This window comes from Larimichthys crocea, unplaced genomic scaffold (assembly GCF_000972845.2).
Source record: "Larimichthys crocea isolate SSNF unplaced genomic scaffold, L_crocea_2.0 scaffold33, whole genome shotgun sequence".
Classification (NCBI taxonomy): Eukaryota; Metazoa; Chordata; class Actinopteri; family Sciaenidae; genus Larimichthys; species Larimichthys crocea.
The window spans coordinates 819,429-835,603 of record NW_020854355.1 but is presented as its reverse complement, the minus strand read 5'-3'; the positions used below and the strand labels follow the sequence as shown (position 1 = coordinate 835,603).

The window sequence follows — 16,175 nt, the reverse complement described above, 5'->3', positions numbered from 1 at the left end:
TCGTTGCACAAAGTAACAATGAAATTCAGTTTTTCATGTAACGAAGTGCAGAGTAATAAAGAAAGTCCTCCTTATCTAGCTCCTCTTCCTCTGCCCTTGCTCTTCCTCGTCTCCCTCCTCCTCTCCCTCTCCCTCCTCCCTCTCCCTCTCCCTCCTCCTCCCCCTCCTCCTCCTTTCTGCAGCTCGCAGCTCTTTCTTCACTCTTTATGTTGCTGTGCGTCTCCTGCATGCTCCCCCTCTCCCTCTTCTTGTTGGATGTTTATTGCTGTTGTAGCTCTTCTTCCTCCTCCTCTTCCTCCTCTTCTTCTTCCTCCTCCTCTTCCTCCTCTTCTTATTCCTCCTCCTCTTCCTCCTCCTCCTCCTCTTCCTCCTATGAAAACTTCTTTCATATTTTCATATTGATTAAAAAATATAAAAATTATCTACACTCGTTTAGCTTCTCTGTTTTTATTGTTTCACCTCACACTCCTCCTCTTCCTCCTCCTCCTCCTCCTCCTCCTCCTCACCACACTGCATTATGACACACCACCCCCTCCCTCCACCCTCCCTCCACATTCCTCTGTGTCCACCTTTTGTCTCCTCCTTCGTCCCTCTGCAGCCTCCACACCCAGAAACACCGGGAGACGCCTCCATCCATCTCCGTTAATCTCCTTCACTTCATCCACCCACACACACACGTATGATGCAAACCCTTTTTCATGCTGCTTCCTCCTCCTCCTCCTCCTCCTCCTCCTCCTCCCCCTCCTCCTCTCTGCAGCCTCCTCTTCCTCCCTCCTCACTCTGATCTCTCCTGTCGTAGCCTCGGTGGTGGAGTCTCTTAATAATTTATAAGAATCTAAAATTCAAATGAAGAACAGAGAGAGAGAGAGATCTTTTATTAACAGAGGAATCAGACCTCGCTCGCTCGCCCCGTCCCAGCATCCTCGGCTGCCTCTCACTCCCTTGCCAACAGTTGCCGTGACAACCCGCGCTCTCGTCCTAGAAACGGTGAAAGAAATGAAGCTTCATCTTCTGTCTTTATTTTGTCATTACAAAATAAGAGCGTGGCGCAGACTCTCACTCCGTCCTTCAGACTCCATCTCAATCAGGTTTTTGGAGGAATTCGTCAAAACAAACTTTAAATAAAAAGATAGAAAATATAGAAATGTGTTTTTAAATGAAAAGAGTTTGTGCTCAGTGACCTTTGGAGACGGTCTGAGCTGACACGAGGCGACAGGCGAGGTCCAGCCTGTTAACCTGCCTGTGTCTGGACTGTGGGAGGAACCCGGAGAACCCGGAGAGAACCCACACAGACACAGGGAGGGATTAGAACCAGAACCTTCTCACTGCTTCTTACTCAGAAGGTGTGTGTTAATGTGACGTTCAGGGTGGAGGTGGAGGTGGAGGCTGACAGTCAGTGTGACTGCTCTCATGGCGTGAGGTTCTGGTCCTGATGGGGTGGGAGGTGGAGTCATCATGACCAAATGTTGCTGCTAGAAGATGTTGTTCTATTTCATGGCAGACAGAATTTAAAGAGCGAGAGTGACGTCTGTTCTAAAACCAACACACGGATTTAATCTTAACAAAGGTCGGTAAGAATTCAAACAGTTTTCTGATCTCACTGCTTAAAGTTTCATCAGTTTGACGTTCATGATCACCAGAGGACGAATCCTCTGACACCATCAGCAGGTCGACAGGTCTGGCTCTTCATCAAATATTAAATATTGGAAGTTTACGGCCGAGTGAGTAAAAATGATCTTTGGGTTTTGATGTAACTCTGGATCAGACGTTCTTGGAGTTCTTCCAACGTTGCCTCCACAAAACGCTCAGTAACAGTTTGGATGCTCCAGCTTCAGACAGTTTCCAGCTCATTAGCTGAGATTCAACAACAGTTTTCTGAAATCACACGTCTGGTTAAAGTTTGGTTAGTTCAGCTGATGTTCTAAATACTCAGATCCAGACAGCTCAGAGGAGGAGGTCGGATTTAACTGTGATTTATTCTCTTCAAACACGAGCAGATACTCAAGATCAACAGTGTCTCTGATAAATGTATTGTGTACACCCATACTCATTCTCAGTCAGTGTAAGGCATGCACAGGCACAGAGAGAGTCCAGTGTCAGGAGATAATCATGCATACAGCGAACACACCCCAAACTCTGTCAGTTAAAAAAGCATTCAGGAAGCAGATTATACTGAGCGTCACAGACATCGTGTAGATACAAAAGAGATCAGGAGGATGGGAATAGAAATATAAAAATACAAAGGTCAGGTGTCAAAAGAGCGTTTACAAAAGAAATGATGGACAGGAAGAACAAACACGAACAGTGAACGGCGTCTACACAGCGAGTGAAACGAGAAGTCCTACGGAAGATTTCCAGCTTTCTAAAGGTCAGAGCTTCTATACGTTATATCTCTGTATTAGATCTACTGTATAGTGACTTATACTCTACTAATAATGCTGTTTATCTATTAATCACAAGAATCTTATTCATCCTTGATGGAAACTCTTTATGTCTCTGTTTTGTTGACAGTTTTCTTCTTTAATTAATAACTATGAGCTTTAATTAACAGGTCATAGAATCAGATCAAGTTCAAGGTTATTGTACTACATAAGAAAGTGTATGAATTAAGAATCTCCAATGATCCCATCTGTACGACAGTCGGTTCAAACAGCTTTGCTCTGATCAAATGATAAACTACAAACTTGAACTGATGTAACTTCCTTTAGCTCACACCGTGACTTTTCCTGAACCCAGGATACCTCCACGATGGTTACCTGCCTACTGTTACTGTGACTAACACCGCCTGACTTTCCTGCACATCCAAATAAAAAGATATGAAACAAAACAAATCCAAAGATATTAAAGCAAACCTCTTTGAGCCAATGAGCGCGCTCATGATGGGATCACTGGGCTAACAGTCAGCTAACATCCTCAAAGTTATCTCAGGTTTTTGTTGTCACGTAATATTTCAGTTTTCTTGTACCCTAAAAAAACAACACTGTGGTAATTAACATGAAGTCATTGGGCTTAAGTTAGGCTAGCTAGTTTCTACCACTTTGCATTAGCCAAAAACTTAGTTCGTTATATTTTAACATTATTGAAACACATTATTAATTAATAATTATATGTTAGTAAGTTGCTCTGATATCTGTCTCTAACTGTCTGAACGTTAATCACCAAAAATCTTCCTCAGAACTGTAACTCATTTCTTCAGGGCAGTCTTCTGTTTATGTATTTTTCTATGTACAGAACGTTTGCCATTAACGATGTAAAGACATTAAAACCATAATCACGCTGTTCAGAACCAAATACAAACAAAGCACAAGAAGATTTAACAGTCGGATCAAATCATCAGATGAAACGATGTGAGGCGACTCGAGAGGTAGCGCAAGCAAAGTTCAGACGACATCCACCTTTTTTTTCTTTTGCATAACGTGATTAGTAAACAGGCATGCTACATACAGTACAGGAGTGGGTGGGGTGGAGGTGTAGCAGGACGGAGGCGACCTCACAGGCGCCTCCTGCTCTGCCCGCCCCTCCCCCACCTTTGAGCCTGACCTCACCTGACCTCACCTCTACGCAGAGACGCCGTCTGATTGGTGCATTAACTCACTCCTCGCGGTTCGTGTGCATTTTTGGCGGTGTGTTCATTTCAGTTTCGTCTCCATGACGACTCGAGGACGAATAAAAGAGGTTATGTATTTACAAAGTGCTATCAGTTAGCTCTGCAGCTTCATGTAAAAGCATCCTGTAATAAGTAGTGTAAACATGCACAGGTTATAGGAGCCTATGACGGCGGATCTAGTTCCAGAACAACAGCTTCTTCCTCAGAGCGTCTCAGTAAACAGTTTAAACAGGTGAAAGCAGAGGGGGGGGGCTGTGCCACACACAGGTGTGTTACACCTCAAACTGTCACATCAGAGCCAGAAGTTAACGCGACGCCCAACCAGTCCACTCGTAATAACGGTTACCGTGTTCACGGATCAGAACACACCTTCATGTTAGCCGAGCGAAGCCGTGTCCCAACTGCCGCTACTGGAAATACTCTGCTAGTAAAAGTACTGTGTTCAGAACTTTACTGAGGGTTCAGTGTGTTGGATTCAGAGGGCTCTGTTTGCAGAATATCATTTCCATAACTCTGTTTCTATAAGTGTATAATCAGCTGAAAATGTTTCTACTGTAGCCCAGAACGGACAAACTAAACACTGATACGTGTTTGTGCCGTCAGTCTCTTTGAGGCTGAATGTTTCAGCTGGTTCCTCTAAATCCAACACACTGATCCTTCAAGTCAAAGTACACAAATATATATATATATATATAATATACATTATAATATTGGATTTTAATTATTGATTCTTAATTTATTCACCACTTTAATATTGATGCTGGTAAATGTGGAGTTCATTTTAATGACTTTATGTATCTCATATATCTGGAAAGTAACTAAAGTTATCTGATAAATGAAGCAGAGTATAATTCATGTGTGGTATGTAATTGGGACACAGCTTGTTGTAAGTAGCATACGTTGGATTAATACTGAATCATATTCAGGTTTGTTTGATGCACAAAAATCAAATCAAATCAAATGAAAAGTCATTTTTTCTGAAAATGAACGAACATTCAATCCTGAGTCAAACTCATTGTTTCTGTCTTTAAACAGATCTGGACAAATTAAAGAGAACACAAGCCATGAAGAAGGGACAGTACCGACCCAAATGAATAGCAGGTCGCAGAGAACAGCATCAAGCTGCCCATCACTGTCCGTTAAGTGGAAACACTGCTGTGGTCTGAGAGCTGAATTCATTATGTTTGAGGCTGAGGGACTTGGCTGGATTCAGTTACAGGCAAAGAGCTGCACTCAGACCTGCAACAACCACAGCTGAGCCCGACACATTTCATCTCACAGAGAACCAAAGTAAATAGTTCTGATCCGAACACAGAGGTCCTCCAGCTGCTCCGCTCAGCTCACAGCTCAGAACACCGGGGGAGTTAGTGTTTGTTTACAGGCCTCTATGGACATAATGGCAGAGGACAAGAGAGCGAAGAGGACGTGGACGCTGATGATGAAGAAACAGAACGCTGTAGTTTCATGAATGTAAACTTCTGTTTAAAGACCAAATCAAATCTCATGTTTACACTCAAACCAACGGCAAATTATTTGACTATGTCTGGTACGTGGTATGGTACGTTTGTATGCTGTGCAGAGGGACAGAGTGGCCATTAAGGGAAAAAATACATATCAAGGTCATGTTTTACTACATCAAGCTCTAAATGTTGCTACACAAAAATAATTCAATCCAATGGAATCCAATCCCCAATGGAACCAATGGAACCAGTGGAACCAGTGGGGACCAATGGGAACCAATGGGAACCAACAGGGGCCAACGGGAACCAATGGAAACCAACGGGGACCAATGGGGACCAACGGGGGCCAACAGGGACCAACGAGAACCAATGGGGACCAACAGGAACCAATGGGGACCAATGGGGGCCAACGGAAACCAATAGAAACCAACAGGGGCCAACGGGAACCAATGGAAACCAACGGGGACCAATGGGGACCAATGGGAACCAATGGGGACCAGTGGGAATCAAAGGGACCTGGCTTGGAGCTGAGACAGGAAGTCAGGAAGTATTGAGAGATGGACCAAATTGTTGAGATTTGTTGCTTATATTTAAAGTGTGGTATGTAGTTAATATGAAGGTCTGCCGTGGATCTATTTCTGTATGTTATGGATAATAAAACACTTTCAGTGAGTTTAATGAACAAAGACCTCGATACAAGTCCCAGATGTGGAACAGCAGCTGGACGTGAGATCTCTGACCACGGAGCAGCAGCATGGGTGTGTCCACCTTTACGTTTATATGTGTGTGCCATAAAAAGATCGGATGGACGATGAAACAATCCTCCACTTCCTCAGAAACAGCCGAGTGTGTTCGTCTTCAGTTCACGTCAAACATCGCAGCAGCAGCAACAACTTTCAGTTTCAGTTCAGCTAAAACCAAGTTTCTCTTTTTTTTGGCATCAAAAAGTGAAACCACATCCCCAAGTTCACACCAAGTAAAGATCAGAATAATCCTGTTTCCATAGAGACAGATGTCCATTTCCATGACAACAGACACACTTTGATGGATGAGGGGAAGCGGTCTGAGGAGGAGATAAGCTGCTCTTGTGATTTCTCAAATTCTCTTATTCCATCAGGTGGCGTCATGTCAGGAGTGGGTGGGTCGGTTGGATGGTTGGTTGGTTGGGTGGAGGTAGAGCGTCAGGCGGACCATGCTCGTCGTGCAGCAAGAAACAACAGCAAAGTACAGGAACAGGTTTGTGTTTCATCCGGTGCAGGTGCTTGAGAACGATAGTGCTTCAGGAAATCGGAGGGGAAGCGGTGTCGTGTCGGTCACATGTTGTCGTAAGTCAGTCTTGCCATTCCGGGCCGGTTCTGATCAGGATTTTAAAATCACTGAAACAGAAGAAAGACAGAATATCAGAGACATTTATGAAGGGATCCATCCAAACCAGAAACACTTCATTGGATGTTACTTACATCCCCAGTTAAGGGCGATGGCGGCGGCGATGATAGCGATCCCTCCCAGGATGGAGACGACGGACAGAACCATGGCGTTGCGGCCCAAGCGGCGAGCTCCATCGACGTTGCCTTGCTGCAGACTGTTTCGGGACTGAACAGAGTAAAAACAGAGTTCTGGTCAGGATTTGTTGGGTTTTTTGTCATTTCTAGTCAAACAGTCTGCAGTCGTACCATCACAGAGAAGGTCAGCGCTACGATGTTGATCGGCCACAGCGGGCAGAAGCAGGACAGGATGGCCAGGATCAGGTAGTCCCTGGGCTTGGACCCGTCCACAGTGGCCTCTGTGATGGCACTGGGCTGGCGGGTGAGCGAGGGCCTGGGTGAGCCTGCCGCCAACGAGCCGGACCGGCTGCCCAAACCAGGCCGACCGTTAGCGTGACCGCCCGGCTTGGCGTGCAGGTTGGGCGACACAGAGGACACTGTGGGCGACGAGTCGACCCTCACGGGACCGATGCCGTTACCTGCAGAAGAAGAAGAAGAAGAAGATGAAGAAGAAGAAGAAGAAGAAGACTGAACAATGTGTTTTTAAAGATGGACGTCTTGAGGAGAAACTAAAGGGCTCCGAGCTGAGAACCAGGTGAGGACAGGTGAGGACAGGTGAGGACAGGTGGTGTATTTACTGGTCTCCATGGTGTCGGTGATCACTGTCAGGTGGTCCATGTTTTGTCCGTCCTCTGTTTGTTTGGCGCCAGGAGCGTCTGTTGTCGGGGGTGGGGCTTGTTGCTCTGCGCTGACTGGTTGAGAAGTCACAGCGGCGTCTCTGTCCTGCTGCGTGCTGATTGGCTGTTCTGGTTGCTGGGACTCTTCCATGCTGCTGGATGGTTGGGCGGCGCTGGCACTGGTGGCCATCAGTTCCAAAGAGAAGCTGAACGGGGCGCGCTCTGAAAGACACACAAAGAATCACTGATGTGACGTTTGTTAAATTCACGCTGACCTGAACAGCAGCATGTTTACTACAGTCTGAGACCTCCTCCACATGTCGCTCTGTAGACCACATCACAGTGACATCACAGTGACATCACAGTGACATCACAGTGACATCACGCGCTCAAAGACTGATTGAAGACTTCGATATTCACAGAATGAGTCAGTGAACTGGACGAACCATCTCAGTCGTTGTTAGAAGATAAATTTAACTCAGGTCAGCCGCGTGGGCCGGAGGTCGAGTCTTCTTCAGTGATTCAGCTTCTTCCAGCCAGCTGAGATGTGAGGCCTGATGTGGAGGTGGATGGAGGTCACTGATGGAGGTCACTGATGGAGGTCACTGATGGAGGTTCTTTAGACTGAACGTCTCTTTAAAGCTGAAACAAACATTAATCAGATGCTGCTGCACATATGAACTGTGTTTACTGCAGGAAACAGATGATTAAGAAATGATAATGTGTGTGTGTGTGTGTGTGTGTGATACATCAACATGTTGAGATCTGTCTGATTCTGATTATCAGCTGGTTACACGCTGATGAAAACAGAATATTATATTCTGTAAATAAATCGGACACACTTTAAAGATAAAGCCCCCACCCTGCAGCCTCCACCCTGCAGCCTCCACCCTGCAGCCTCCAGCCTCCACCCTGCATCCTGCAGCCTCCACCCTGCAGCCTGCAACCTCCACCCTCCACCCTGCAGCCTCCACCCTGCAGCCTCCACCCTGCAGCCTCCACCCTCCACCCTGCAGCCTGCACCCTGCAGCCTCCACCCTGCAGCCTGCACCCTGCAGCCTCCACCCTGCATCCTGCAGCCTCCACCCTGCAGCCTCCAGCCTCCACCCTGCAGCCTCCACCCTGCATCCTGCAGCCTCCACCCTGCAGCCTCCACCCTGCTGCAGCTCCATCGACCTTGTATCTTTCTCAATAACGGTTCTTGTGATCAGCTGATTGATACGATGTTCTCTCTCGGCGGCGTGGATCTTCTCAAAGCCAGAGATCGACAGCTGGAGGACGGACGGCTCCTTAAAGAGCAGCTGTGAGAAGCTGCCAGGCCCGGATTGATCACTCGTTCTGTTCCCAGCCGGACTCTGCGGCGCTGTAAGAGCTGACAGACACACTCTGCTCTCACAGCGACTCCGAGCGGCTCAGCTGCAGAGGACACGAGTTCTTCAAAGGACCTCTGAGAAAACCTCCTGTCAACGTCCTGGTAACGTCCTGATAACGTCTAGTCCATTTCTCAGACTGTGGAGGCACGTCCTGTTTTGATTGACTGAAACGTTCCTGAAACTCTCCTGAAACTGTCCTGAAACTTTCCTGAAACATTCCTGAAACATTCCTGAAACACTCTTGAAACGTTCCTGAAACGTTCCTGCAACGTTCCTGGTCAAAGCAGCGTTGCGGCTGTGAGTTTTAGTTGAAGTGTTCACCTGTTACCTGTGAGGTCACATGTTTTTGTCGGTGGAATCTGATTGGCTGTCACGTTGCCAGTTTTCGTGTAGTGGCAGTGAAGTATATTCTACGTACGGTTGATATTTATGTGTATACATACTTGAAGTATATTTTGCTGATAATGCAGGAGTACTTTTACTTCAGTGAAGTATCCGATTACTCCAGACTTCATTCAAAGTTCAGCTGAGTGTTAAAGACTTTTATTCTTTTCCTCCTCGGTGACGTTCACAGCTGAAGAGAAGGTGGAGCCTCGTTAACAAAGTGCTCGTTAGATCATTAACAGTGACAGTAATTAACCTGCTGCAGGAAGTGGCAGGATCAGGGTGGAGCCTCTGAGTGTGTTTGTCTCTTCATCAGTCAGCTGACTGCACACAGCTGGTGTTAAATGGACGAGACAGACTTGAATCTGCTGAGACACACTGAACTCAGTTACATGTTCACACTGCAGAGGCTGCTTTCTGCCGCCTCAGACCACCTGTGCACACAAAGATCCATTTTCATCTTTTTAGCAGAGCTGCAGAAAATTTATGTCGAGTTTGACTTTTTACATCATCAGCACAAAACTTACTCTGTGACCTGTTGATCCATACTGACCTGTGATCAGCTGAACATTCGTACGTCTGTTCTCACACTGTGTAACTTTGGAGAAGTACGTAACGCTTTACGGCACTAAGTCACACAGCAGCAACTATTTCACTGATTCTGGTGAAACTGGATCATATTTTATGGAGGAAATGTTTTCTGGTTTTCCCTCTGATGTCCTCCGGCTGCTCCGCCTCAACTCTCTGTGATTTACAGAGTTTATGATGGACAGTGAAGTAAACTGCTGACAGCTGTAGCTGCTGTTAGATCAGTTCGTCAGCTTGGCGGTGAGCTCAAGCTCAAGCTGACGGACTGAGTGTTTGTACCACATGGTATGGACACAGTGGGATGTATTCTCCTCTGGCTCCGTCACTTCATTTGTCGCCTCTTTAAAGAACCTGATCAGCAGTTTTCAGAGCGGTTCTGCTGCAGAAAGATCCAGATCCAGCTTCACCTGCTTTCACCTCCACAGGACACGTTCAAACACGTCGTGAGCATTTCTATGAATCGGCTGAACGAATCCTTCAAAGTGGAAGTCGTTAATGAAGGAATCTATAAACAGTGAACATCAGTTTGTACATGGAATATTGCGTCTTCGTGACGGAGGACGTGACACGAATACCAAGCATCCAAACCAAACACTTCTCCAGGGTTAGTTGGAGACAACGAAACATTTATGACACAAATGTGACTTCATATTATTATTAATGTTATTATTTCTTAGAAACATTCTGAGGACAATAAGTGAAAGCAACACGAACATCTAATACATGAACACACACTGATCATGTCTCACACACACACACACACACACACACACACACACACACACACACACACACACACACGTACAAATGCAGAGAATGCAGACAAAAGGAGAAGATGGGAGTGTGTGTGTGATTCCACACACACACTGAGTTGCCGTGGCAGCAGCACATGTTTCATGTTTCATGTTTCATGAAGCAGCACTGAGCTCTTACCTGGTCCTGCTTCTGGTCTTGGTTCTGGTCCTGGTCCTGGTTCTGGTCTTGGTTCTGGTCCTAGTCCTGGTCTTGGTTTTGGTCCTGGTGCTGGTTCTGGTCCTGGTTTTGGTCCTGGTTCTGGTCCTGGTTCTGGTCCTGGTCCTAGTCTACAGGAAGCTGCAGGGTGGTGTTCATGGTGTCTGTGCAGCAGCTCCAGTCCAGAGGTGAAGATGAGATGAAACAGTTTTTTCTCTTTGTTGCTGTTGATGCAGAGCGAGCGACGCTGCAGCAGCTCTGACTGCAAGAGGTAACAAGAGAGGGAGGGGTGCTTTAAGAGTGTGTGTGTGTGTGTGTGTGTGTGTGTGTGTGTGTGTGTGTGTGTGTGTAGAGCATCGTTCCTCTACATCTTCCAGCAGTGTGAAGCTGACAGCAGTGCCTGTCTAAACCTTCAAAATAAAAGCCCAACAGGAGTTTGTGACTAATCATCATCCTCTGTCTCTGTGAAGTGAAGCCACAACCTGCAGTTCCTCTAACGTCCACCTGAGGCTGGCTCCAGAAGTGAGTCAGTCTCCATAAGTCCCCATGTCCAAATGTCCAACTTCACAGCAGAAATAAACATGTTTACAGCCTGGTACAAAAAACTGTTTTGGTCTCTGTAGCTAATTTCCCCGTTCATGACAACTGTACTGAGGGTGAATTTATATACAACTCACCTGTTCACATTATATTAAGGCTTAAAGTTATGCAGGATTAAGAGCGGGGACGCTTTGATTGACAGGTGGGCTTGGTCATGGAGACTACGTCCAGTTTTACACAGTCTCAGAGACTACGTCCAGGTTTTAGACAGTCTGCGGGGACGTCACGGAGACTACGTCCAGGTTTTAGACAGTCTGCGGGGACGTCACAGAGACTACGTCCAGGTTTTAGACAGTCTGCGGGGACGTCTCAGAGACTACGTCCAGGTTTTAGACGGGGGACTGTTGAAAGCTGTTTATTTTCAGCCTATGAGCGTGTGACAGCTATGCTCTTATTTTGATAGGAGATGAGCCCATTTCCTGTGCTGTGCTGTTTGAACGTGTCAAACTTGGTGAATCTTTTTTTTGTCCCATCCTGCTGAGATTCTGCTGACGGAGCACAATCCCAAACAATGCAGCAGCTCCAGTCTGCACCTCCGTCACAGTGCTACAGATTCTTCTGACTCAGGTCAGTTTAATGTTTAATAAAAACACTATGAACCTTCCATTTATCCCTGATGAACTCTGACTGTTTTCATATTTATAATGGACACAATGTGTCTCATTTATTCAGTTTTATTTTGAAAGTTTGCTCCTGTTTGACTCTGGTGGAGTTGTGTGTTTGCTGCCCCTGGTGGTCACACAGCAGAGCTGCATCATGTTTAATGTGTATTCATATCATAGAGCGTACTGCCCCCAGTGGACACAGTGAGCAGCTGCAACATGAAATGACCCAGGTGGACAGGAGACAGACAGTGAATCCTTTCAAAATAAGACCACGCTGAAGATGGACTTTACATCATGGACCTGAACTCACCAGGTGTGTTTGAGGTCTGTTTACGTCTGCGTTACCTGGACGTAGTCTCTGTGACGTCCCCGCAGACTGTCTAAAACCTGGACGTAGTCTCCGTGACGTCCCCGCAGATGTCTAAAACCTGGACGTAGTCTCCGTGACGTCCCCGCAGACTGTCTAAAACCTGGACGTAGTCTCCGTGACGTCCCCGCAGACTGTCTAAAACCTGGACGTAGTCTCTGTGACGTCCCCGCAGACTGTCTAAAACTGGACGTAGTCTCTGTGACGTCCCCGCAGACTGTCTAAAACTGGACGTAGTCTCCATGACGTCCCCGCAGACTGTCTAAAACTGGACGTAGTCTCTGTGACGTCCCCGCAGACTGTCTAAAACTGGACATAGTCTCTGTGACTGTGTACAACTGAACGTAGTCTCTGAGACTGTCTAAAACTGGACATAGTCTCTGTGACTGTGTACAACTGGACGTAGTCTCTGAGACTGTCTAAAACCTGGACGTAGTCTCTGAGACTGTCTAAAACTGGACATAGTTTCTGTGACTGTGTAAAACTGGACGTAGTCTCTGAGACTGTCTAAAACCTGGACGTAGTCTCTGTGACTGTCTAAAACCTGGACATAGTCTCTGAGACTGTCTAAACCTGGACGTAGTCTTTGTGACTGTCTAAAACTGGACGTAGTCTCTGTGACTGTCTAAAACCTGGACGTAGTCTCTGAGACTGTCTAAAACTGGACATAGTCTCTGAGACGGTCTAAAACTGGACGTAGTCTCTGAGACTGTCTAAAACTGGACGTAGTCTCTGTGACTGTCTAAAACTGGACGTAGTCTCTGAGACTGTCTAAAACCTGGAAGTAGTCTCTGAGACTGTCTAAAACTGGACGTAGTCTCTGTGACTGTCTAAACCTGGACGTAGTCTCTGAGACTGTCTAAAACTGGATGTAGTCTCTGAGACTGTCTAAAACCTGGACGTAGTCCTGGACGTAGTCTCTGAGACTGTCTAAAACTGGACATAGTCTCTGAGACTGTCTAAAACTGGACGTAGTCTCTGAGACTGTCTAAAACTGGACATAGTCTCTGAGACTGTCTAAAACCTGGACATAGTCCTGGACGTAGTCTCTGAGACTGTCTAAAACCTGGACGTAGTCTCTGAGACTGTCTAAACCTGGACATTACTTCTGCTGCTTGGATATCTGAACATGGGGACTTATGGAGACTGTCTCAGGTGTGAGTTGTCTCAGGTGTGAGTTGCAGTGTTTTCTCTGTTTTGTCCTCAAATCAAGATGTTTTTAGAAAAGGCTTTTATTCTGAAGGAGCAGCTGGCCCGGGCCGCTTCCTGCTGGGTTTGTTGTTGTCTCGCTGTGTTTCCGGTGTGGACGCAGCTGTTCTGGCTCCAAAATGACCAAGCTGCAGCTTCTGAACGCCTACCTGACGGAGCGGCTGACCGGGGTGGTGAAGGAGATCCTGGACGTGGTGGAGGACACGGTGACCGAGTACCGGGAGGAGACCGCCAGGACCAAGCGGGAGAACGAGAGCCTGCGGAGACAGCTGCGGGACATCCTGCTGCTGGAGGCCGAGACAGAGTGGCTGAGTAAGGGCCGAGCTAGGCTGCTAGCTCCGAGCAGAGCGCTCCAGACTGCGCCTGGAAATGAGCCGCTTTAAGCCTTTACAGAGATTTGACGTTAAATATGGACTAAAACCCAGAGCTTAAAGTTTGGACGTGTTGACAAAGGATCCGTTTTAAATTCGGCTCATTTCAAATAAACAGATGAGTCCAAGTTTATTGATAAATGTGACTCTACTTCCTCTTTACACAGCGAGCGTCAGCTGAGCTCCCTGCATATCTGTAACTGTTGTTGGTGGGAAGTGCCTCTGTTTATCTTCAGACCGTGAGCCGAATTATTAATTAAGAAGTATTATTACCGAATAACACAACAACATCCAGTTTATGAGCTCTGTGCTCTGACTTTTAGACGTTACATTAAATTACCGAATTATCGCATGGAGTCTGGCGAGATGTTTTCTCCACGCAGGAGATCCCCACAGACTGTCTAAAACCTGGACGTAGTCTCCGTGACGTCCCCGCAGACTGTCTAAAACCTGATGTAGTCTCCGAGACGTCCCCACAGACTGTCTAAGACCTGATGTAGTCTCCGTGACGTCCCCACAGACTGTCTAAAACCTGATGTAGTCTCTGAGACGTCCCCACAGACTGTCTAAGACCTGATGTAATCTCCGTGACGTCCCCGCAGACTGTCTAAAACCTGGACGTAGTCTCTGTGACGTCCCCTCAGACTGTCTAAAACCTGTATGTACAATAATATTCAGCACTAATACTGTGTTAAGTGTCGTGTTCTTCTTGGTTCTTCCAGGGTCGACCCGGTCCCGTCTTGGCTTTGCGGCTCCTGACCAGCAGCCCTGTGATCCAGAGTTGAGGCCCCGCTCAGAGGAGCCGGACTCCACCCTGAACCAGCCCAGACAGCCTCCAGGTAACGCAGCCAAGCCGACACACGAGCAGGTCGTCTCTGTGCAGTTACTGTCGGTCCAGAGCGAGCCGTCCTCGGTGCCGGTTCTCCTACCGGGGGACAAGAAGCCCGCTGAGGCCTGGGAGCCGGCGCTGAAGCCGGACTCTCAGAAGGAGGTGCTTCCTTCTCGCTCCTCCCTGAGTCCTCTCTCCACCTCCATCCCTAAGATCCACATCGAGGTTCCAGCGCTCAGAGAGGAGGCCCGGGTGCCGCCTCCTGCTTCGATCAAACCAGAACCAGAGGAATACAAAGTGACAGAACCTGACGGTCACGCAGACTCTCTGACGGCGTCACACGTCACACAGGAACAGTTCAGACCGGATCCAGACCGGATCGTGCTGGTCCACGCAGAGCGACGCGAAGCTCCTGTGAACAAGAAGTCCGCTCAGGAGAAGGTCGCACCTGACGATGTCACCGCCCCCGCCTACGTCCCCGAGCTCATCCACCGCTGCCCCCGCTGCGCCGAGGCGTTCGGCCAGGCCGCCAGCCTCCGCCTCCACCTGGAGCAGAAGAGGAAGACCTACGCCTGCGAGTGGTGCTGCAAATCCTTCGCTCAGTCTGCGGACCTGCGGCGTCACCTGCGCACGCACACCGGCGAGAGGCCGCACCGCTGCACCTTCTGCTCCAAGAGCTTCAGCCAGAGAGGAAACCTGCGGCGACACCTGCGCATCCACACGGGCGAGCGGCCGTACAGCTGCCCGTTCTGCTGCCGCACCTTCAGCGACGGCGACACCATGAAGAAACACAAGCGCACGCACTCCGGAGAGAAACCGTACCGCTGCGCCCGCTGCGCCAAGACGTTCACCAGCACCAGCGGCCTGCAGATACACTTAAAGAAGGACATGTGCTTCGTGCCTAACGCCTGATTGGCTGCACACAAAGACACGTCAGGCAGTGTGACAGGAAGTGAGCGCCACAAGCCGGGAGGAACGTCATTACACACCGAAACGCCCGTCGGACAGGGAGGGCTGCTGATAACAGACGGTGTGTGAAGACGTGTTTACAAGCTGCTGGCTTGTGATGCAGCTCTGGGATGTACACACACCTGTACACACACCTGTACACACACCTGTACACACACCTGTACACACACCTGTACACACACCTGTACACACCTGCTGAACCTTGATGGGCCAGTGAGTGACAAGGAGTCCAGCAGAACTCTTCTTAGTGTCCGCTGAGCGTCTTTAATGCACTTTGTGTTTTCCTGATTTTCTAGGCAGCTACACCTTCACACTGACTTCATCCTTATTTATTTATTTATTCTGTCTGAAGTTTGAAACTTTCACGGAGACGCTGTGTGGACGCTGGACAGAGTCTCACTGCAGAGGACAGGCTTTAGTCCACCTCCTGTGCTGTGGTTGGAGGAGGCCTTCCTAAATCCCCACCCCTATCTGCTCCGTGCTCCAATCACAGTTCACAGAGCGTTACTCCACCTGTGTCATACATGCATCGTCATGGATGTTTGTCGTTAAGGACACCTGTGGGTCGTTAAGGACACCTGTGGGTCGTTGAGGTCACCTGTCGGTCGTTAAGGACGCCTGTCGGTCGTTAAGGACGCCTGTGGGTTGTTAAGGATGCCTGTGGGTCGTTAAGGACACCTGTGGGTCGTTGAGGACGCCTG

At 48.0% G+C, this 16,175-nt stretch overlaps 2 protein-coding genes across 2 annotated transcripts; one reads left to right on the top strand and one right to left on the bottom strand.

The window, feature by feature from the left end:
- Positions 1-2,764: 2,764 nt before the first annotated feature.
- Positions 2,765-10,543, bottom strand: LOC104934958 (trafficking regulator of GLUT4 1). The gene is made up of 5 exons (XM_019268876.2): positions 10,507-10,543; positions 7,190-7,450; positions 6,741-7,030; positions 6,528-6,660; positions 2,765-6,443 (listed from the first exon to the last, which is right to left on the bottom strand). The coding sequence occupies exons 2-5, from the start codon at positions 7,416-7,418 to the stop codon at positions 6,427-6,429; spliced, it is 669 nt and encodes a 222-aa protein (XP_019124421.1). The 5' UTR covers positions 7,419-7,450; positions 10,507-10,543; the 3' UTR covers positions 2,765-6,426.
- A 2,805-nt stretch (positions 10,544-13,348) lies between these two features.
- On the top strand, positions 13,349-15,659 carry LOC104934953 (zinc finger protein 394). The gene is made up of 2 exons (XM_010750732.3): positions 13,349-13,617; positions 14,399-15,659. The coding sequence occupies exons 1-2, from the start codon at positions 13,425-13,427 to the stop codon at positions 15,415-15,417; spliced, it is 1,212 nt and encodes a 403-aa protein (XP_010749034.2). The 5' UTR covers positions 13,349-13,424; the 3' UTR covers positions 15,418-15,659.
- Positions 15,660-16,175: the final 516 nt, after the last annotated feature.